The following is a 24875-nucleotide window of genomic DNA, read 5'->3' on the forward strand; positions in this document are numbered from 1 at the left end:
TACACTGTTGTGTATGGTGTAAAAAATATTTACAGTCACTTGGAGGTAATTGCTGGTAGCTCCATTTAATTGCATGGATAGGTAACCTTGAATAAATGGTAAATAAGCTATAATGGGTTAATTACGCGGATGTTGCAAAATTTTTATTACACTGTTGTGTATACAACAATAACAACATACCTAGTGTAATCCCACAAGTGGTATATATATATATATATATATATATACATACATACATACATACACATTAGTTTGTACTCTAGTTGTTTTGTTGGTCGTCAGGATACTGAATGAAGGGACTTCTGAGTCAGTCACCTTAAGTATAAAGGGGCCCTCTATCAATTGATGCCTAGTTGGTAACATGTAATTTTGGAGAGTTTTCCTCCAGCTGCTGTAATTATATTCGGCACGTGCAATTTCCTTCTGTTCCCTAAAGTGTCCTCCGTCCTTGAAGAGCCTCAATTTCTCTCTTGTTTCCTCATTTCCTTCTGTTCCCTAAAGGGTCCTCCGTCCATGAAGAGCCTCAATTTCTCTCTTGTTTCCCTTTAGTTTCTCATCACATCTTTTTGTCAGATCCTTGTTATGGTTAAGCGTTGATCTGCAATATTAAAGATTTGCATAACCTTTTTATCACTGTTTGTACTCTCTCCCTTACTGAGTATGTTGAATGGGTTTAGTGAATGGTCAGGTTATGTTTGTAAATTATTCTTATTATAAACCTCGTATCAGGAACCAAGGTCGAAGGTATATTGCGTCAATCTGCAGATGTCGAGGAAGTGGAGCGGAGAGTAAACGAGTACGAACAAGGTACATCTGCTTTACTGAATGAATGCCATTTGTTGAATGTGTATATTGCATTTCGGAAAGGCTTGTCTATCTGTTCCATCTAATTTCGCTATATTTCAAGGAATCAAAGTAAATTTCAGATCTGGAATGCATTTTGGTTGCGTAATTCCATTATATTCTAGGTTATCTCTGATTGCTATGGATTTTTCCTTGGATTAGAAAAATGCTGATGATATTACTTCCTCCCACTTGGTTTTGCATTGCTCCTGCCGGAAGTGCCCTTGATGAAGTGTATAGTACCAATGGCATTTGAGTAAAAATCAATGTAGCGCTTTGGAACAAAAGCAGGGGTCTCATTTCTGGTCCAATCCGTGTATTCTAATGCAATGCCCCCATCTTTCATCCCCTCTATCATTTTTGTTAACTGATGATAAAAAGGCGCTATTCACAAGAAACTCGCATATGACCATTATCTTTTTCTGTTTTCCCCTTTCTTTTCCTTTCCTTGCTTTTGGTGTTGTGGATGTACTCCAGGTAGTAGTTTTTTTTTTTTTTTTTTTTTAAATGAAGAAAGAATCTGTTTTGGTGGATTATGTCCTATTATACTGTTAAATAATAGATTCACCATAGCTTGCTGACATCAAATTGATCTCCTTAGGAAAAACTGAATTTGTCCTGGAGGAGGATGCTCATGTAATTGGCGATTGTGTCAAGGTATTGGTTATAACATTTGATGAACTTGCTCATTTGATGCTCTGTCACAATTTCTGATTTTAATATCGTGATATAATTGGTACGCCATTTATGCAGCATGTGCTTCGTGAGCTGCCATCTTCTCCTGTTCCTGCGTCCTGTTGCACTGCTTTGTTGGAAGCTTACAGTAAGTAAATTCCCACTCTTTTATAAGAGATTTTTCAACCATTTTCTGAGTTCCTTATTTTCTGCCTGCTTGTAAATTGTAATCATCACCTCTCATTCTTGTTTTTCCCTGCAGTCTCTTTTATACTTGTGTTTGTTTGCTTTATCCTGCACTATGTATAATTATAGAGCAAAGGTGCCCAAGTAGTTGGCTTACTCTTCTGACCCTAAGGACGTTGGAATAATTAGGCGTCCATACTCAGCGAGTTTTTAATGGCTTATGAGATGTTTCAGAGGTGGACCCAGGATTTGAAGACGTCGGAGGCACCATTATCTTTAGCATAGACGTGAATTAGGGTGGTGGACTATGCCTGAAAGAACAGGTCAGGCTCCAGTAAGTTGGAATAATGAGGGTAGTGGCAGCACAAACAAAGACAGATAGAGAATTGTCCCAGCAGTGATATCGTGGACCATATGGAAGGAGAGAAACTCTAGGTGTTTTGAGGGTAATAACAGCCCCATGCGTAGGATTGAAATGAACTGCATCTTACTTTTGGTTAGTGGTGTAGTTCTGAGTATATGGACGGCAATTTTTTATTATAGACATTCTTAGGATCCTTATTAGATGAAATAGGACCTAGAGATAGTTTCTGATCTTACTCGTTTGGATGTAGACATGTAGTGTCTTTGATGTAAATTGTTGGATACCGGCCTTAATGCTTATGATTTATATTCAAAACCAGTTACCTTTGTCAAAAAAGATGGGAGGAGGGAAGAAAGAAAGAAAATAAAGGGGAAGGGGGAGGAAGAAAGGATTTTTTATATTTATTTATTTATTTATTGGAAAAGGATCAAAACTACCCTTGAACTATCTGAAATGGAGCAAAAATAGTCTCCGGTTGTTTTTTGGCTCAAAAATAACCCTTCATTTGTTTTTTGACTCAAAAATACCCCTCACCTTAACAGAGTGCCACCAAGCACACCACGTGAAAAAAATTGCCACATGGCCAATCCACGTCAGCATCTCATTTGCGGAAAAGGGCCAAAGCTACTCCTAAACTATCTGAATTGGAGCAAAAATAACGGAGTGCCACCCAGTACACCACGTGAAAAAAATTGCCACATGGCCAATCCACGTCAGCATCTCATTGAAAGGGCCAAAACTACTCCTGAACTATCTGTATTGGAGCAAAATACCCTTCATTTGTTTTTTGCCTCAAAAATACCCCTCAGTTTTTTTTTTTGGGCTCACAGATACTCCTCACTTTAATGGAGTGCCACCAAGCACACCACACGAAAAAAAGTTTGTCACATGGCCACTCCACGTTAACATCTCATTTAATACCCAACCGAACCACTTAACCATCCAACTTAACAACCTATTTAAGAGCGTACATGACCTTTCTATAAAACATTCAACCCGTCTTCATAAGTGACGGGTAGAGACAGATCCACCCTTCATTTCACTTGATGCAGACTAGAGTTTTTGAGAAAAAAGAAAGCCTTTAGTACATGGGTTGAAATTTGACCCGTATTTATCATGTCAAAGAATAAGAATACGGGAGAGTTCAACCTATGTACTAAGGGCTTTCTTTTTTCTCAAAATCCCTAGTCTGCATTGTTTTTTTTTTGGGAGAGTTTAAGCAAAGAAGTGTCGGATTTTTTGAAGACGGATCAGGTATAGGTATTAAATGGGATGTTAAATTGGATGGTTAAGTGGGTCGGCTAGGTATTAAATGAGATGCTAATGTGGCTTGGCCATGTGATAATTTTTTCTTTAGGTATTAAATGGGATGTTAAATTGGATGGTTAAGTGGGTCGGCTAGGTATTAAATGAGATGCTAATGTGGCTTGACCATGTGATAATTTTTTCTTCCACATTGTATGCTAGGTGGTACTCCATTAAAGTAGCGGTATATGTGAGCCAAACAAACAAACAGAGGGGTATTTTTGCTCCATTTCGAATAGTTTTGGGGTTGTTTTGGTCTTCGTAAATGGGATGCTGAAGTGGAACTGGACATGTGGCAATTTTTTTTCATGTGGTGTGCTTGGTGGTACTTTATTAAAGTGGGGTATTTTTGAGCCAAAAACCAAACGGAGGTATTTTTGCTCCATTTTTGATAGTTTAGGGATAATTTTGGCCCTTTTTCGGTTATTTATTTATTTATTTTTTCTATTTCTTTTTTGTTAACTATCAGTAGTTATAATTTTTAGTTTCATGCTCCCTAAGGTCATGAAGAGATGAAAAGAGTTGAACAGATATTTACATTCATTTACATTCAGGAAGTAGATTAGTTTTTTTGGACACAAGTAGTGCAGGGAGAACATATTAAAAATTGTCCTTCCTAATATTTATAAAGTTTCAAGCCAAATAAAATTGATAATGCAGCATATTCGAAGGGTATATGATGGGGAGTGAAGTGGGATCCAATATATAGAAGGAATGTACAGAATTGGGAGGATTGACAGATTAATTAATTCCAAGGCCTACTGGCACTACTATGCAAACAAAATACATCATATCTTATGCGTAAGGATAAGCGGAGATGGGAGTCAGGGAGAAATGGACAGTTCTTAGTCAAATCATCCTAACCCAAACAAAAACTATTGGTGAAGAATTAAGTAGATTGGAAAATGAACAGGAGAGATTGTGTGACAGTCGTATGGCCATGGAAATTCATCTGGCAGATTAAAATTCCTACTAGGATAGCGTGCTTTGTGTGGTTGGTAGTTGGGAGAGCTTGTTTAACTCAGGAGAGACTACAAAAGGGAGGTCTTCAGATTTGCTTAAGATGTCTATTGTGTAGGCAGGAAGCTGAAAACAACGAGCATCTCTTCCTGCATTGTGAGATAACTGCAAATTTGTGGCAAATGTTCTTTGGTACGTTGGGGGTGAGTTGGGCAATACCAAGAACAACTTTGGAACTTCTAAGAATTGGAAGAGTATTTGAAGAAGAGGGGCAGAGGAAGACTGGTGGCAGAGCATTCCAACATGTATTTGGTGGACAATATGGATAGAGAGGAACCTCAGACATTTTGAGAACAAAAGCAATCCCATCCACAAAGTTAAGATGAATTGCCTCAATCTTTTTATTTTTGGTGTAAACAGGATGTAATGGTGGAGATAGTAGTTTTTGTAGATTTCTTTGACAATCTGTAAGTTAGTAGTTGTACATAGGATCCCCCATTATCCAATTTTGTGATTGAAACCTTTCGCCTTTGCACCTGCTTGATGGTGCTAAGCCTTTTTTGGATATGAAATACAAGTTACCCTCTTCAAAAAAAAAAAAGAGTAGATTTCCTGCATATTCCAATTTGGATACGCAGGGCCCACAGAAAAATGTGCTTCTTTGCGTGGTTGGCAGCTGGAGGAGCCGTTTTGACAACAAATTTGAGGGAGAGGAGAATTATACATGTCATTTGGCTGTATAGTATAGATGTTCAGGAGAAGATGTCGATTAGCTTTTAGTACATTGTCAAGTAGTGACACACCTGTGATGAGAGGTTCTAAGTTGGTTTAAGAGTTATGTGGATCAACTTTTGGTCTAGGTTTCTATACTTTTGTGTACTGTTAGTATACAAGGATTTTATACTTACTAAAAAAAAGTCATGTGTACCATATACTTTGTCCAATTCAGCCATGTAATTGCTACATAACCTCTGCCAATGGTGAATGACAATCATGGTTTTGGATATGTTAAGGTGTCTGGATGCTAAGTTGTTCGGACTCTCAAAAAATGTTGCCGCACCCGTGTCGGATCCTTCAAAAATTCACTATTTTTGGAGGATCCGGCACGCACCCGTCGACATTTTTGAAGAGTCCAAGCAACATAGTCTAGATGAGCCCGGGGAATTGGGGGCCAGTAAGTCGGTAACTAAATTTTGTGCAAATATGGGTGTCTATTTGCTTATTAACCGCACCCCATTCCCCCAAGATAGAAAAAAGGAAAAGAAAAAAAACCAGGAGACTAAAATCCTCTCAAGTGGAAATTCAGAATAGAGGTGAAAGAATCTATAAACAAACAGTTTCAACTTTAGGCAGCAACGCCTTGCCATCGTACGTACTTACCAAGAATGAAGAAAGGTCCCATCTTCCACTTTCTTTTTTCTGGAAAATAGTTGCTACAAAATATTTTTGTGCTTCCTGGGGTCAAATAATATAAACTTTTCAAAGTAAGATTTTAGTTAATTATTTTTGGAATTCTTCTAGAGATTGTGATTATATGGACATACATTTCATACCTACTGAGTTTGCCATTCAATCTATCTTTTTTAGTTAAAGTTACTTTCGATCCATGTCTTGATTGCTGGAGCTTTTCTTTTCTTTGTGATTGGACTGCTTGTTTATGATCAGTCAACATTTTTCACTTAAAACTGTCGAAGCAAATTGTTTTCTAACTGTTGTTTCACTTTTGGCCATAATAGAAATTGATAGAAAGGAAGCTCGAGTTAATGCTATACGCTCGGCCATTCATGAGACATTTCCTGAACCAAACAGGCGCTTATTACAGAGGTAGATCCATTTTGTATGACATTGATTAGTCTGCATGGAATTCTTGATTAGATCCTATGGCTTCACGTTTTAGGGAATCACTTATGGTGGTGCTGTTATCTTCTTTTTCTTGATGAACTACCACACCCTTTGTTCTGGTTTACTTATGCAATTTCTTTACCTTTTCAAACAAAAAGAGTTTTATATATCTCAGGTTGGATTTGACAAAAAACTAAGTTCATTATAGAAGTGGAGAACACAATGGGAACTGAAATCTAACTACAACAACAACATACCAAGTGTACCAAAATTGGGGTCTGGGGAGGGGGTTGTGTATGCAGCCTTACCACTACCTTGTGAAGGTCGAGAGACTGTTCCCGATAGACCCTCGGCTCAAGTAAGGCATATCAAAATCAAGTGCAGCAAGGAAATACAATAGTAAAGAAATGCAAAAAATAATGGAGAAAAGAACAGTAGCAACAACAAATAATAATGTAACCGAAGAAAAGGAAACAACATGTAATAATAAAATCGAAGAATAATATATTAGGAGAGTAATAACAATATGGATAATGGAAGCGAGAGAACGCTCGACACCCTACTAACTTTCTACCCTAATCCTTGACCTTTGTAGGGTTATGCTCTCGGTAAGGTGCAGGTGTGTCATGTCTTGTCTAATCATCTATCCTCAATACTTCTTCGGCCTACCGCTGCTTCTCCTCATACCTACCATAGCCAACCTCTAATTGGGGCATCTCTGAATTTCCTCTTCATAGGCCTGAACCATCTCAGTCTCGCTTCCCTCATCTTGTCTACTCTAGAGGCCACTCCCACCTTGTCCCGAATATCTTCATTCCTAATCCTATCTCTCCTAGTAATGCCCACACATTCATCTCAACATCCCCATCCACCGCTACTTTCATCTTCTGGAAGTGCGAGTTCTTGCCCAGCCAAGACTTCGCCCATACAACATAGCTGGTCTGTCAACCACTTTATACAATTGAAATCTAATTGAGCACATTAAACTCGATTCAAGGCAGCTGTGGAATAAATGATACAAATACTTTTCTGTTTTATTACTTATTTTGGGAAGAAATATGTCTTGACTGTAGGAGGTTTGTCCACAAAATATTTGTGGGGAGATATTACACTGAAGTATAAAAAGTATGAGAAGATATTAGAGTCTGGCGCCAAAATAACACTTTTTCAAAGTTAAAAAACCAAAATGGGCTGCCAAAAAAATCTTATACTAAAAGGGGTTGTTCACACCACATTGTGCTAACTATCAATAATTTGATGGACGCTCCGTTTGCTACATTTATATAAAAAAAACAATTAAGCAGTTCGCACCAGAAAAAAAGTCGTTTTTTAAGCAGCCGGCATGCTGGTTAGTGAACTGCAAAAATTGATTTTTCTCTTCAATTGGGCAGAGGGAGCAGCCATTCTTTACCTAACTTATCTATGCACTTATTACTGCTGCACTTATTATTTATTTTTGTTTTTGTTATGGATTAAAAGATTAATGTTGCGTTCTCTGGCAATTATAGCATATAGTTAACCAACAAAATAAACTTAGTAAAGAATTACAAAAATGAGAGACAAAGTCATATGAATCCCTTGGCTAGGGGTGGGCATGATACGATATGGTCGGTAATGAAAACTTCGATTTGGTAATTTTGGTTTTTAAAAATATTACATCATGACCATACCAGACGCATTTGCCATTCGGTATAGTTCGGTATTTTAAAGTTAGATTTTGGTATTTTGCGGTACAGTAAATTAGTAATCATAGTTTGTTCGACTTTCTCTTACATATACTCGTAAAATAAAGAATTATGACTTCGACTTTTCAAGAAACATCTCAATTATATCATACTAACAGCTTACACATATAGATATATTCTAAAGAAGTACAAGAAATTCCCTTTGTTGATCTTACACAAACGACATTTCCATCAAGATAGTATACTAGTCAAAGTTTCAACAACTAAATAATAATTAGTTTGTGTTAATACTATTTTATATATTTGCTAGTATTATAATAAATAATAATATACATGAATTGTATATGTAATTATATATTTTGGTATGGTATTTTGATTATTTTTTTAATAAAATACCGAATATCGTATCGAATACCAAAAAATGTTAAAATACAAAATGTGACGCGATTACGTGATAGGATATCAACAAACACTGGGTATACGAACTTATATGATATCAAAACATGATTCAACTAGGTGAAATTATTAAAATAATGAAGGATAATGAATTGAAGTTAAAAATAGATTTTGGCAGTTTGCTAATCATGATGCGAACTCTTTTTAAGAAACAAGTTTTGGCAGTTCTCATTTTGTGGTGCGAACTGTGTAATTTTTTTTAAAATGTGGCAAACGGAGCGTTCATTAAATTTATTGACAGTTCACACAATGTAGTGTGAGCAACTCCTTTTGATATAAGATTCTTTTGGAAACTCATTTTGGTTTGTTGGCTTTGGATAAGTTTTTTTTTTTTTGTAATTCATAACAAATTTAAGAAGTTCTGAAACCAGATTTCATGAAAACCCCTTACAAAGAACCAGAACTATTACTGCAACAGAGGTTTATCCCCTACCGGAACCTTACTAATTACACTAGAACAGAACCATTACCCTAACAAAAAGCAAAACAAAAACCCATATCCCTTAACAACCACTAAGATAATTGTTCTTTTCTTGGCAGCAAGAATATCGCAGACAAAACAAAAATCAGAACCAAATCTCTCCCTCAACCCCCAAAACCAACAAGGACCTCTCCTGGTTCTCGAGTGCATACACAACATCCATACCAGTCACAGTCTTCCTCTTGGCATCCTCAGTATAAGTAACAGCATCACGAATCACATTCTCCAAGATCATCTTGAGAACCCCACAAGTCTCCTCATAGAAAAGACCACTGATAAGCTTTACTCCTCCTCTATGAGCCAAACACCTGATAGCTGGCTTTGTGATTCCTGAATGTTATCACGGAGGACCTTATGGTGATGCTTTGCTCCTCACTTTCCGCTGCCTTAGATTTTCAATCAAGCTTTAGTTTCTCTCAAACTAGAAGCTTCTGAATTTTTATGTGTGTTAAGAGAGAGAGAGAGAGAGTGATGAAAACGATAAGTAGAAAGAAAGTGTTGTTTTGGCGCCGGACTCAGATGTTATACCCAAGTATGAAAATTTTGATCCCAAGAAAAGTTTATGATGTCTGTGTTCACATTGAAATTTGCATGGGAATGATGGTATGTGTATGTATTTAGAGCAGAAGGATGAAAGAAGTACATCTAGTTGATTGTTATATTTTTCTTTTTACATTTATTGATGGACAAAGAATTTATTATGTGTAGCCAAGTTGTTATCAGTTCTCAGATGTTTCAACTAGAACCCGTGTTTCCGACGTTTATTTACTCTAAAATACTCTCCCACTCCGTATCTCGTTCAAGTGATTGCTAGCTTACTGGTGTTGCTTTGGTGCTCAATTTCCCTCATATCCGCATTCATGGTTATTCTGCTGATAGGTTGTCAATTTAAGTTCAACTCAGTACTCTGACTAAATGCAAGACATTTCCCTTACCACCATGGCTGTTATAGACCCATAACGAAATATTGCGAGTCACACAAGAAGATGATCAAGTCATGGGAAACAGATGGGGATACTCTTAAAGTCTTTGTTTGATGGTAACTGCAGTCATATTTAGACAGTAGTTTATTACATTTTTTATTCGAGGAAGCTGAACTTCCATATAATAGCCAGAGAAGTATTTTTTGTTTCTCTTTACTCTTCAAATGCATGCATCAGTATACCAATCTAACATGTAAAGTTGCGTCTCTTGTAGAATTCTGAAGATGATGCATACAATTTCTTCACATGCATCTGAAAATCGGATGACTCCATCTGCTGTTGCTGCTTGTATGGCACCATTGCTGTTACGTCCTCTTTTAGCGGGGGAATGTGAGTTGGAAGATGACTTTGATGTTAGTGGAGACAACTCTGCTCAGCTTCTTGCTGCCGCTAATGCAGCCAATAATGCCCAGGCTATCATTACGACACTTCTTGAGGAGTATGAGAATATTTTTGATGTAAGTGGTTCCAAAATAAAAGACAAAAGCGTGTTCACCAAAAAATAAATCTCTGAAATTGTTTAAGAGTTTAAATCTTTTCTAATGTGTGGCTTGATTTCTTTGTCCTTTCTCCTTATTTATGTATTTGTTTCACCTTCTCCTTTATTTATGGGTTCTATATCTTTATCCAATGTAGTTCTCTTTCATCTCTCTTCTGCATCTGTTTTTTCTTTGAACATTGGTAAATTGCTATTCTTCAGCATTAGGATATGCTGGCCACCTTCAGGAATTACAGCACCCTAATCAAAATTATAGATTTCCTATTAGATCTACAATCTCATCTACATCCACTATACACAATTGTTTACACCAAAAAAGTAAAGATTCTAAACAATTCCATTTTACTTTTTGAATGAATTGGATTTATTTTCAAAACATCTTCCATTTCTTTCTATCCATATAGACCACCATATGCATGATTGAATCAGCTTCCACCACCTCTTCTTAGTCTTGCTTCTTCCTCTTTTGATCCAGCTGCTATATAAGTCAGCTGTGTGCTCAGGCATGGACCAACTGTAACTGCTGATGTTGAGAAAGAGTTCCCAGAGTTGATCTGTAAACTTGCAAAGCTGTAAACTTGCAATGCATAAATGACTGACTATTAGTCTCTCCTGTTAGGTTGCATAGAAAGCATCTAGGGATTAGCATCTTTTCTTTCTTTTGAAGGACTTCTTGGTTGAGACATGCTCTTTTGATCACTAGCCAAGTGAAACACTTCACTTTTGTAGGAATCAAGCCTCTCCATATGGTCTTCCATTGACAGTGATTTTCTCCAGGTCACTATTGTATCCCTCTTTTGTATGCACTATTAACTGTGAACTTTCCATCCTTGCTGTGTTTCCCAATGTACATTTGTCTATAGTTTAGTTCCTTAAGCGCTCCACCTGAGTTAACTCAGTTATTTGATGCCATCTGCCAAAATAGCGCGAAGTTTTTCTAGTAGGAGAGCCACCCTATCTACTTCCCAATCATTGAGTAGCCATTTGAGAGAGAGATTCCACCCTTGTGCAGACCAACACTCATTGACCCTACTTTCTGAATTGGTGCTAATTGAGAAGAGGTCTGGAAATAACTCACTCAAAGGAGTTTGATCAATCCAACCATCTTTCCAAAACTTGAACTTGTTGCCATTTCCCATTTTGAGAATCACATTTTCTTCCATGCAACTCCACAAATTTCTGATAGTTCTCCACACTCCCCGTCCATATGGCAATGTGACTGCCTCTGTGCACCAGGGGTTCAACTCACCATACTTTGCTACTATCACCTCCTTCCAAAGAGTTCTTTCTTCACTGGTGTACCTCCACAGTCACTTCATTAGAAGACTTTTATTTTGAGTACTTAGGTTTCTGATGCCCAAGCCACCTCTATCTTTGCTCGACATGACACTATTCCATTTCACTAAGAAATAACCCTTGCCTTCTTAGCCTCCTTGCTAGAGAAAGTTCCTTCGAAGTCTGCCTAGTTTTTTGACCACTTTTGAAGGAATAGGGAATAAGGACATCACATAAGTAGGAAGAGAGTCCAAGACAGAACTAATCAAAACCACTCTTCCCCCCTTCTGCATTTTTTTTTGTTTGTTGGTTCTGGATCTCATCTTTCTCATGAAAGTATGTTTTCGTTGTTGACTTGTTGTATCTTACTAGAGTTTGTTGTACTATCTATGTCCTTCTGCAGAATTTCGTTTTATGGTTGAGCTTAGCTATTTGTTGCCTTTGCTTGCAGGATGATAATCTTCATAGGTGCTCTATTTCAGCAGATTCTCAAATCGTAAATAGTGGGAGTGAAGAGTCATCAGATGATGAAAATCTGGATATGAAGGACAACGGTTTTCATGATGCAGAGAATGAGGTCGACCCAGATTCCGACGATGATCGTGAGCGTGTATTGAGTGGAAAATTAAGTGAAAGCAGTGGCTCTGTTGCCAGTGATCTTTATGATTATAAGGTTCTTGCTCTTTCCCGGTTTCCCCTCTTCTTTCTTGGGACATGTAAACAAAGTGTTCCCATTTTTCATTTCTCTTAGTGGTTCGTCTTTCTTGATTGGGGATGATGTGTCTGCAAAAATGAGAATCTAGTCACAAATATGATTCTCTGAGAAGTGCACCTATTCAAATTTTGTAGGTTCTCGAAAAATTACCGAAACCCACAACGACCCACTAATATGTTAAAAACATTTTTAACTCCTTCAGAAGATCTTTTCCTTTCTTCCTCTCTTTTGAGATCATCCACATAATTGCTGCTGACCACGTCCCATACTCCAGTCTCCTCTTCCTTGTAAATGCCTAACCTGACTACAAATGTTTGATATATTCCATACTGTGCTCCACAGTACATCCTTTCGATTCTCTTGCACATAAAGCACCAACTGGCATGGATTACCTGCCACTTTCTCAAATGTTAGACAGTAGCTGGCACTACCAATTCAATATCAAACATATTCCTAACTGTGTTCCACAATACATCCTTTCCAATCTCTTTCACGTAGAATACTGAGTGGCATGGATTGCCTTCCTCTTTCTCAAATTGTCAGCTGTGACTTGTGAGTGTGGCTCCTCCTGTTGCTAACCTAGCAAAATTAGATATTTCTAGGTTCTCTAGAACAATAAGAAAGAGTAAGTAAGAGGTCTCCTCCCTACTCAGTAAACTATGATAAAATGATTCAACTATGAGTAGTCCTATTTTCTGAAAACGATTTTCTTGAGCCAGGGATCTATCGGAAACAGCCTCTCTACCCCACAAATGTAAGGGGTAAGGTCTGCTTACATCTCAGACACCCTCCCCAGACCCCACTTGTGGGTGGGGCTATTACTGGACTATTCTGGGTATGTTGTTATTGGTGTAGTCCTATTAGGATATTTTAGTTGGAGTATTTGCAGTACATTATTTGATTATATTTGTAATAATCAGAAGTCGAAACAACACAATAAATGAAGCATTTGGTGCATGTGTCTGGTCAACTATGTAAGAGTTGGCTACTACTTCATATATTAGCAGTCAGTTTGTGCTATAAATGCAGTGGATTCTTAAGATCACATTACTGTTTTATAGTTGCCAATGGCTTATTCACATGTGTTCTGGAACAAAGTCTCCTTCGCGAAATATTTCCTTCTTATTTTTTCTGATGGTATCACTTATCAGAGAAGCCTTAGTTTTGTCATTGTTCTTTCTACTGAATTCCGTCACTGTTTTTGCTTATACCTGCTGTCGGTACTTCACGTAGAGTTATGGCAGAGATGCACAAAGGGGATTTTTCCTATCATGAAGCAGGCAGTAGCCTCAAGGAATGGGGCATAAGCACTACAAATGTTTGAACTTCATTTTTCAAATAAAATGAAATCAGAAGTAGATAAAGTAATAAAGTTTTACATCAATATACCTAGTATATTCCGACAAAGTGGGTTTGGGGAGGGTAAAGTGTACGCAGTCTGTACCACTACCTCAGAGGTAAGGTAGAGAGAGGCTGTTTCCAATAGAATCTCGGCTATAGTAATAATAATGTACAAAAGGTCATGTAACAATTAAGACGTAATAATAGGAAACAACTGGTTCAAACAAGCTAATGGATGTGTATATAACTAAAATCCTAGTTGTAAGGTGTGTAGGGACATTCCTGGAGCAAACAATTCCGAGGTGTAAAGCGTGCATGAGGTGAATTTCTTAGTTAGAAAGGTCTTATTCCTACGAGATTTTAGCCCCTTGGGCCCTCACTGTCATCCCGTGCATATAACCGATGCCCCCACACCCCCAAGTTGTGAAGTGTCTCCAAACTTTGCCTTTCTAAAATTTTGTAGATTTTGGAATTTATCACAAAATTTAGAAAGACATATAGCTAGACTATAGATTCTTTTGTACAAGACTTGACACATTTTCTTAGATCAGTAAGATCTTGGAAAACAAGGCTCTAGATTTAATAAGGGATGTGAATTATCTTATTTCATCAGAGCAGACTTTGCAAATTTGTTGAGGATGTGAACTTTCAAATGGTGTGCATTTGTTCCTATCTTGACTGCATTAAATGCACTATGTTCAGCAAAAACAATCGTACCTTAATCTCCAGGTAGTTGGGGTCAGCTTTATAAATCCTCACCATCCATTTAGCTGCATCCGAACCCCTTCCATTTGTCTGGCCTTTCCACCGTTCTCGTACATAGTTGGAACTTAGTGCACCGGTCTGCCCTTTATTGCTATCCCCTTTTTTCATATAAGTTCTAACCTTGAGAAGCAAAGTTATATACTTACCAAACTATTTCCTATCGCTGTTATCTGTACAAAAAGGTAATATTGATATGTCTATTGCTTTTTCTTAGTCATGCATGGATGAAAATATTATACCTATATAATAGTCTATATGAAAAGGATATTGTTACTCCTATGGTTTTTGTCGTACAAAACTGATTCCTGCTAATCTCATCTATGAAGTTTGGGCAACTAGAAAATCTGGCCCTGGGCTTATTAGATTTTTGCAGATATTTATTTAGGGTGTGCATTAACTTGCCACACAGGGTTTTGGCGGTGATGATTCAGATGTTGAGTCTCCTAGGGATATTCGTGTACAAGGAGTGACATTAAAACCAACTATAGACATTCAGCCCCATGCAGCTTCTAATGTTCCATTCAGCGAACAGTTGGAAAGATGTGGAAATGAGGTTGATGGTCCTTGTGAATTTGCTGGTAGTGAGTCTCAGCGGTCTATGGGTGAAATACTTTCATCTATGGATCCACCTCCTGGCATCTCTGGACCTGATTCACGCGCAGACAAGCCTAACAGCAAGCTAACTTCTTCTAACCTTAATGTCAAAAGGTCAACCTTTTGGGGGAGAAGTAATGTGAGTTTTGGCTTTTATGGACTGAGTTCACTTGGGAACATTTAATTTTATGTTGGTTGTACTCCATTTCAGTTGTAGTAGCATCGCAGTTTCTTTTGTTTATTGTTGATGCATAAAGATTTCTTTCTATGACATGATTAGTTTAATTTATGAGGTTATTAATATGCAAAATTTGTGGGGTTCCTCCTGTGTCTAGAACGCTCAAAATTTGACTTGTACTTTGAGAATTATTTGTTACCTTCTGGATAATTAGATCTTGCAATTAGGGAACTTCTGTATTCGTGGGGGAAAGCAGTAACTTTCTATTCCTTAAATAGGTAATCAAACTTCAGAGAAATTATTGATTGATAAATTAGTGTGCTTGTTTTCTAGAAAGATTGAAATAAATTAAAAAAAAGGGCTGTGTGCATCACCCATTTATGTCATAACGAATCTGATATTTTGATTGGTTTCTTTTACACAGGCTAGAAAGACACCATCAGTGGAATCAGTTGATTTCTCTGGAGAGGAAGAGTACGTTTCTCTCCCTCCCTCTCTCTCTCCCCCCTCTTTGGTATCTAGAGAAACTTGTTCCATTTAATTGAAATATGTTGATTTATTCTTTGGAAGACCGAGAATAGATAGATGCTGCCTCTTTGATGTTAATATGAATATTTGCTTCGTTTTACTTAAATAATGGAAGTTCGAATATCAACAGAAATCTCTATGGTATCAGCGTAGACATATATTTTCTTTTGTATTGTACTTTCTTTTGGGTCTGAGAGTTGTTCTATAACAAGGTGGGAGAATGGGTGAGGGTCGTTGCAAACAGTGTTGCTATTCTTGGTGAAATGCTTATGTGCAAATGTAAATTGTTTGCAGTGAGGTTTCAGAGCCGTGTAATATTGATGTCCTTTAATCTTTTCCGTGCTTCTGTATATATGTCCGATTTGCATTTTGTGAATTGAAACCCTCATGGAGACCTGCAACACTGAAAGATAACACACTTCTGGGCCATATAACATTAATGAGTTAGTTTAAATCTTGTTTCACTCCTTTGTTTAATTCGGCATCCTTTCTAAGGTGGACCTTGATAACTTGTCGACAGGCTTGCCATACAGAGACTTGAGATTACCAAAAATGACTTGTGCCATAGGATTGCAAAGGAGGTAATCTATATCAGTAGCTTTTGCACCTCATAATTCATTTCATCTCTTGTAATTTTGTGATACCATTAACTTTGCAACTTTTATTAGGCAAGAGGAAATGCAATTCTTCAGGCAAGCTTGGAGAGACGGAAACAAGCCTTGCATGAGCGTCGTTTGGCGCTTGAACAAGATGTATGCTTTATTTCCTGTGAAATTAATTCCTAGAAAAGCCCACAAATAATTGTGTCCTTTCATACTGACTTTCTCTTTCCATGAGGGTCTCTGTGAAATTTATAGTGGCTGACTGCACTAATCTTTACATATTGACATGCGTAGCTGAGCTAAACTGCTACAAAGCCATATTCTTTGCAACCTTGGTTCTTTTCTAATTTATAGCCTCATGATTATTTTCTCATAACCTTTCCAATTCAATGTCAGTCCTTTCTACTTGATCCAAGTTATCTTATAGTTTGATCACTATATAAAATAATATAGCAGGGTTTATCTTTGATAAAGTGTATAATTGTCTTTCTATTTGTTCATTGAAGTTTAAGATTTATTGTGCACTTCTCTTTGATGAAACGTTTTGCTCCACAAGATACCATATATCTTCTATGGTCTAAGAAACCATGCATGATTTGATGAAGGTTGCAAGACTACAAGAACAGCTTCAAGCTGAGAGGGATCTAAGAGCTGCACTGGAAGTTGGTTTGAGTATGTCCTCTGGACAATTGTTGGGCACTCGTGGTATGGATTCCAAGGTTTGTATTGATGAGTCGGTAGGTTTATAATTTTCCTGTTTCGGTTGATTTTGTTATGCTTCTGAAAGGTATGACTTTCTTAAAGACTAGGGCTGAGCTTGAGGAGATAGCCCTGGCAGAAGCAGATGTGGCTAGATTAAAGCAGAAAGTTGCTGAGTTGCATCATCAACTTCATCAGCAACGACAGCATCACTATGGCTCGCTATCTGATGCTTGTGAGCGGCTTCAAAATGGGCCAAACCATAATTCTCAATTGTAAGTTTTGGATCAGTTTTGTACTTTTTCAGGTGCAATTTCTTCAATGTCAAGGACTTCTTAGTTGCATGCAGTCATTAACAAATGTAGTTGCTATTTATGAAGAGTTTTTGATACAATTTCCATTTTTCATCATGGGCTTTTCCATTTGATTAAATACGTTATTGACACAATTGAAAAAAAAAAAAGAGATAAGCATCCAGTACCCCTATAACTATGACCAAAGTTGCTACGACACACTCCAACTTCACGGGGGTCCTATTACCCCGTAACTCAATTTTAGCATATTTTTTTCACTCTTTTGTGCTGACATGACACCTTTATTTCATAAAATGGGGTCCATGTCAAATGTGCCACGTCAGCTAAAAAAGTTGACAAAAATACTTTAAAATTTAGTTTTTTTTGGGGGTAATAGGAATCCCATGAAGTTGGAGTATGTCATAGCAAATTGGGTCCTAGTTCGGGGGTACTAGATGCTTTACCCAAAAAAAAAATAGAGCAAAGTGATTCTCCATATATTCTTGTTCCAAACAGAGAATTACTAGTATCACTGCCAGTGCTGGTAATACTGCCTCTTTTTCTTCTACACTATAACAAAAGATCTTTTTATTTTTTAGGAGAGAATGGAGGGGGAGAGAGAGTAAAGAATAAGAGATTTTTTGGTTAGTTAATATCAATCCTTTCTAGTTGTTTGCACTTAACGGAGGTTTGAATCTGAATGGTTCCAACCTCGAACCTTTAAGTGCATTTGTCTTTTATTAAGATTTTATCTCTTAATAAGTCTGAATAGGTCTTAATTATTAAGATCTGAAACCAAGTCTTAATATCATTAAGTGGTATTCTTGTGTTAGATAACATTCACCGCTACTCTATCCACAATCACCCGTTACCAACACTAACCACCTCTGCTACCACTACCGTTGCCAACCACCAGTCACCACCACTAACCACCAGCATTGTCTACCACCACCAACCACCTCTAGCATCACAACCAACATCGCTATCAACCATTACTATCAACCGCTATCACACCTACCACTTCCATTATTCTAATTATATCCACCGGCAACACCACCGGCACCGGCACCATTAACCAGTACCGGCCAATACCTAATACCAACTCATATATCACAATTGGCACCACCACCAACTACCACTAACATAATCGTCAACTTCCACAAATTCTTCAGTCACCACCACCACCATTGTCACTGCTATCTTCACCGCTACCCTCACTATCAACCACTACCATCGCTACCGTCTATCCCTACTGCCAATCATCTCCACTATCACAATTAACATCTCCAACTATCGTCAATACATCGTCAACCAACATGCACACATTTTTTAGCCACCACAATCAACATGTCCAACTACTAACATCAATCGACTTCACATCACAACTACTACCAATCGTCACCATTATGGCAATCACTACTACACCAACCACTTTCACCATCATAACTACACCACCATTTCTATCTACTAACACCAACTAGTATCACCACCACCATCATTACAGACCATCTCCAATCATCAGTAGCAAATATAAATTTTTACTTTTTTTTTTTTTTTAAAATCAAATAATGATTTCAATTATTAATTTTTTTTCAAAGATTTGATTAATTAATTGTTTAAATTATATACTCCCTCCGTCCCAAATTCTGTGTCATTTCCTTTTTGGTCCGTCCCAAGATGAATGTCGCCTTTCCTTATTTGGTAAGTTTTTAAAGACACAATTACAATTTTACCCTTAGTGGTCCCACTTGATTATAAATACTATTACTCCTTTTTTTATTTGTCTTTTCAATTAAAAGTGGTCCCACTTGATTTTAAATACTATTACTCCTTTCTTTAAGAAGGATAATTTTGTAACTTTAACCAAGTCAATACTTATTTCTTAAATATTGTGTCCGGTCAAATGACGACACATAATTTGGGACGGAAGGAGTATTTATTATGTTTACAGATAAATAAGTTTTGCACATTCAGATGTTGAAAAACAAACAGTATTAATCATTCCTCGTTCAGATCTAGAGACAACATCTTTATCATTTAGATTCAGACGTCTTAGTTTTAATAAAAACAAATGTAGTCTTGTCGGGAAAGAGGATCAATTTGTCTTTATCTGTGTTGAGTTATGATCTTGTTGTGGCTCAATGAATAGGCTCATGTCTAACTATTATGCCTGCATCAACAAGTTTTAAGTTGGTAAAGCATTATGCTTTGATGTACAAAATGTCATTTTATTGTAATCCGTCTACTCCTTTTTCTTTGTTACACCATTTGCCTGCATAAAAGTCTCATAGGTTTATCCCCTTTTTCTTAATTGTTGAAGGATTTGTTTGAAACAAAATGTAACATCAATGTTTTATATTTTTCTAATAATTTGAAATATGCGTAAGTTGTATGAGATAATATTAGAATCAAGTACTATGGGAAATCCCAAAATTAAAGTGAATGTCATTTAGATTGGGATACAGGTTGTGATAATCGGCCTGAGAAGTGATTGTCCTTTGACATAGCCATTTCAATGGCAGCAGCAATGCAATCCTTTTTCCTGGGGAATGTCCAACCAGTTTGTTTTGTATTTAATCACAGGTAATAGCAAATGAGTGATATCAATGGTGACCTGTAGGTGTAAGTGTCGAGAAGTATCTGTGATTTGCGGGTAGGGGGGGGGGGGGGGGGGGGGGGGATTGGGTAACAACCATCTCAACAGTGGAAGTGGGTAATCTGTTGATGTCCAACAACTCAACATTGTATTGGGCATTTTGAAAATTAAAGCAGGCATACTTCTAAAAGGGAATAATCGGATTTGTGCCTATTCATTGTTTAAGCTTGATTGTTTTGCAGCTGGTTGTGAGTACAGCTCATGTTGCAGTACCACATTGCATTGTGTTTTCCCTTGTCACAGAAAGTGAGGGAGATGATCGACATGAGACATTGCATTAACATTCAGTTTGGTCATACATATTGAAAGAATTGGGGGACCTAAACCATCTACGTGATTTTGAATAATTTTTCCTTATAGGACATGACCCTAGATGGGAAGGTGGGGAGGATGCAGATTAGGGTAGAAGGGTAGGAGGTAGTAGTACGTTCGTAATAGTAGGGAAGAGTGCTATGTGTGAAGCCTCTTGTTCATGGTGTTTTGGTGATGTTTATGATTTCATATAGCTAGTTTATAATCTTACTTTGTGGGTGTCTTGTTTCGTGTACTATCTAGTGCTGTGATATCCTTTGTTGTTTGCTTTTATGTTTTTTTGTTTGTTATACTTGTTATCTGTCTCGAGCCGGGGGTCTATCGGAAACAACCTCTCTACTTCATCTGAGGTAGTGATATGGATGGCGTACACTTTACCCTTCCTAGACCCTACTTTGTGGAAATATACTGGGTATGTTGTTATGACTTGCGAAGTGTGTTTTTATTTGTAGGAAGCATTTCCAACAAGATTTTGACACAACACTGGCTTTCTGTAATCATGAAAGAAGACAAAGAAGTGAGGTGATTTTTTATCATTTATAAGCATATTGATGGGTATGCACATTTTATCGCTCACTATTGGCTCATAAACAAGTAAAACTTGCTGCATTTATCTGGGTTTTCAAAATGGGTCCTGGTGTTCTTTGATCATGTGAGAAGTTAGACGAAGGGAAGTAGAATTGAGAAAACTCGGCTTGATTATTCCCTCAAGCCATCCGGGTTCAAATAACTAAATATGCACATTCTAAGAATTGAAAGAGAGTCAAAATATTTACAAGATCCTAGAATACTGACAATGTTAGGTTTAAGGTTGGGGACGGGAGTAGAGTTAGTTTTTGGGGCTAAAAGTGGTATGGAGGCTTGGTGCTCAAGGATGAATTCCCAAGTTTGTTTAGAGTTTCTTGCCAAAGGGAGTTGTCCGTTCTACAAATTAGGGGGGACACAAGAGGATGAGACGTTTTGGGATTTGATGTTCAGAAGGAATTTCCAAGATTGGGAGGTGGCTGAGCTTTAGATACTGTTAGCTACTTCAAAATCATTGTGAACATCTGATACTTTGAGTTGGGAAATAACGAAGTGTTCTATGTTAAGTCCTTTTATGAGAAACTTTTGGTTTTCGGATGAGAGTTTCCCATTTGATTGTGTTTGGATACCTAAGGTGCCAAGAAAATTGAGCTTTTTCGTGTTGTTAGCTACTGGAGGGGTAATCTTGACGGTGGAGAATCTTAGAAAACGAAAGGTTGTATGCTTGAGTTGGTGCTTCCAAGGACGTGGATCATATTCTTTTACATTGCAAATAGCCACGAGGTTATGGGGGGATATCTTCGAATGGTTTGGCGTTTATTGGGTGATGCCAAGATCTGTGAAGGAGTTGATGTTCAGTAGGAGGAGTCGAGCTAGAAGAAAAAGGCAAAAGATGTGGAATGTTACTCCTTCGCTCTTATGTATGTCATTTGGAAAGAGAGAAACAGAGAGCTTATGAAGGGGTGGAGATGAGCAAAGTTCATCTGAGAAGTTGTCTCTGATCCATTATTTTCTTTTGGTGCACTCATGTATCTTCTGTCTGTATAGGGAATTGGGTGTCTTTTGGAGAGAACCATATTTTGTAGGTCTCATCTTTTTTAGTATGCCCCTTGTGTATGGCCGAGATGGCCTTGTTATTATCAATGAAATCTTTTACTTGATAAAAAAAAAGAGACCTAGAATAGTGTAGAATGTCTACATTCTAGCGCTCCCCCCTCAAGCTGGTGCATATGAATCATATGTACCGAGCTTGTTACAAATATAACTGATAAAGAACCAGCCAGAGACTTGGCAAAGATATCTGCCAGCTGATCATGACTTCATGAATTTCGTAACAATATCTCCCAAGAATATCTTTTCTTTGATGAGGTGATGGTCGATCTCAATGTGCCTTGTTCTCTCACGACACACATCTAAAGAGCAGCTGGCTTTCCCGCACAAGTTTCATTTGACTGATTTCCTTAAACTTCAATTCTCTGAGCAACCATTTAATTGCAATTGGTTCTCAAGATGCCACATCCATTGCTCGGTATTCTACTTCTACATTAGTTCGAGCAACCACAATTTGTTTCTTGGTCTGAATTACCTCCTGCGAGAACACGATATCCAGATGTAGATAAGTCTATGCGTATCCAACAAGTAGCTCATGTTCTCAATCCTTAAAAATCATTCCTTTGCCTTGGTTTGATTTCGTATATCAAAGAATACCAGACAATTGCATCCAAGTGACAATCACACTGGCAATCCATAAACTAACAACACTCACAAGAAAGATAATGTTAGGTCGACTCATTATGATCAGTCAACAAATAGCCTATAATTTCCAGGATCACTATTGGGCTCCCTTTATCATGTTAGAAGTTTAACATTTTATCCCTAGGGTTGTCAATAGGTCTACAACATGTCATACTTGCCTCCTCAAGAATGTTCAGGACATACTTATGCTGTAATAAAAATTCTTGATTTGGACTGAGCGACCTCTGTGTCTAGGAAAACTTCACTCTTGCCTAGGTCCTCCGTCTGGAAGTGCTGAAAGAAATGCTGCTGTAATTTAATATACCATAATGATAATTGCCATGATCATTCTTAAAAAAACAATTGCCCATGATGACTTCATTATCAATATAACTATCAAATGAATGCACAGATTTGGAGCAATATTTCGATGGGGTACAAATGATCAGCCTCACTGTGTGTCATACCTGACTACTGAATAACTGTGCAAAATTTCCCAACCATCTCTGAAAAGACTATTTCAAACAATATGTGGATTGATGCAACCATCATACAAGACCACTAACTCCCTTAGCAACAAAAATAAGTGGTTGCTCTATATATGTCATCCTCAAAATCACCATGCACAAAAGCATTCTTAGTGTCTAACGGACAAAGAGGCCAATCACAATCAATCACCATGGATAGAAAAGGACAGGAAAATGCTATTTTAGCCATGGAGGGAAAATATCAATGTAATTGGGCCAAATATCTGAATATAGCCTTTAGCAATAAGGTTAAGTCCATCATTCGACCATTCGAACCAACTTTGACTACATAGACTCAACAAAACTTACGATAGATTTACCTGGAAGTACCGGGGCAAGTTCCCAAGTACCACTAGTAGCATGTAAAGCAGACATTTCGTCGATCATAGCTTGTTGCCGTCTAGGATGAGATAGCACTTCACCTGTAGACTTGGGGGTAAAAACAAAAAGATGATAGACGACAATACCTCTTAGGATTATAAGTTCAAATATCTTTTTGAAGTATGATCGATGGACTAGGATATGAGTTTGCAGTAGGTGAAGGATTCAATGCAGGACGTGAATCATTTGGACCTGATGTTGGACGCTGACTACAGTGATAAGTCAAAAGTGATGGAGCATAGTGGGGTAATGATGGACGATGATATGGAGCTGTAAAAATATGGAGAAGAGGATGCCTGGAAAACCAAAGTTGTAAGCACTGTGTATGGCGTTAGTGTCTGGATGACCATCAGAAACTTGTGGAACATTTTCAGCATCAACATCAACTATAAGATAGAGAATGGGCAAAGAATCTCTTTTTGGGAAGATAATTGGTTAGGTAATGACCCTTTAACGCAGTTGTATCCTAAGTTTACACGCTAAACCAACAACAAAGGGCAAAAGTTAGTGAGGTATGAAATAATCAAGGATGGAACGTCACTTTAAGAAGACATTTGCATGATTGGCAGCTGGACGGATTCATTGCATTTTTCAATCTAAGTTGCTCAGGCCTCGAAAAATGTTGTCGCACCCATGTCGGATCCGTCAAAAATACACTATTTTTGTATGATTCGACACACACCCGCAGACATTTTTGAAGAGTTTGAGCAACTTAGTTTTCAATAGTCTCAACCAATTCAATGTAGTGTCACTAGATCACGATAGATTATGTTGGTCGGGAGACAGTACATGAGTTTATTCAGTGAGGTCCGTACAAAGTAGCATGCTTTGTATGGTTGGTGGTAAAGAGAGCTTGTTTAGCACAAGATAGGCTGTAAAGAAGGGGAATATACCTATGCCCTATTTGCCTTCTATGTGGAGATTATGTAGTAGCAAATAGCCATCTTTTTTTGCATTGCAGGGTGACCTCTCAGTTGTGGGACATCTTTCTAGCTAAGATTGGGTTGAGTTGGCAATGCCCACCAATACACTGGATGTGCTAACTAGCTGTAGTAGGAGAGGAAGATCTAAAGCCCCAAAAAAGATCTGGAAAATGATTCCAGGATGCATATGGTGGACCATCTCGAAAGAGAGGAACTCGAGGTTTTGAAAACAAAAGCAACTCCATCTGAACGATAAAGCATAATTGTATTCAGCTTTTGCATTTTTGGTGTTTCAGAATGTTTATTGCAAATACAGGGACACTGGGACAGTTTTTAGAGTCCCTGTAGAATTTTTTTTTTGGGTAACCAGGCCTAGATGTAGCTTGTAACTATAACCTATATGGTTTTGTTGGAATCAATGTTACCTTATCAAAAAAAAAAAAAAAAAGAAACTTACAGAGCAGGATTTTTGTTTGAGATACATAACAAATAGATAAGAGATTCAAAGGACTAACATGAACATAAAGAACTGAATTCAAAGTTAAAGA

General features: G+C 37.6%; 1 protein-coding gene across 6 annotated transcripts in view; it reads left to right on the forward strand.

Moving 5' to 3' along the window:
- The window catches only part of LOC107847428 (rho GTPase-activating protein 7), a 66930-nt gene that overhangs the window by 39299 nt on the left and 2756 nt on the right, over nucleotides 1-24875 (forward strand). For 2 of the 6 annotated variants that reach the window (XM_047398921.1, XM_016691652.2), the window contains exons 8-20: nucleotides 730-807; nucleotides 1445-1500; nucleotides 1597-1666; nucleotides 6070-6157; nucleotides 9995-10238; nucleotides 12006-12227; nucleotides 14785-15108; nucleotides 15572-15621; nucleotides 16196-16256; nucleotides 16344-16427; nucleotides 16883-16996; nucleotides 17082-17251; nucleotides 20690-20759. In XM_047398921.1, coding sequence (XP_047254877.1) covers nucleotides 730-807; nucleotides 1445-1500; nucleotides 1597-1666; nucleotides 6070-6157; nucleotides 9995-10238; nucleotides 12006-12227; nucleotides 14785-15108; nucleotides 15572-15621; nucleotides 16196-16256; nucleotides 16344-16427; nucleotides 16883-16996; nucleotides 17082-17251; nucleotides 20690-20759 — 1631 coding nt within the window. Of the gene's footprint in view, nucleotides 1-729; nucleotides 808-1444; nucleotides 1501-1596; nucleotides 1667-6069; nucleotides 6158-9994; nucleotides 10239-12005; nucleotides 12228-14784; nucleotides 15109-15571; nucleotides 15622-16195; nucleotides 16257-16343; nucleotides 16428-16882; nucleotides 16997-17081; nucleotides 17252-20689; nucleotides 20760-24875 lie in introns of those variants that run through there. The other 4 variants (XM_047398922.1, XM_047398923.1, XM_047398925.1 and 1 more) reach the window with 3 other exon arrangements.

Source organism: Capsicum annuum, chromosome 11 (genome assembly GCF_002878395.1).
Source record: "Capsicum annuum cultivar UCD-10X-F1 chromosome 11, UCD10Xv1.1, whole genome shotgun sequence".
Taxonomy (NCBI): domain Eukaryota; kingdom Viridiplantae; phylum Streptophyta; class Magnoliopsida; order Solanales; family Solanaceae; genus Capsicum; species Capsicum annuum.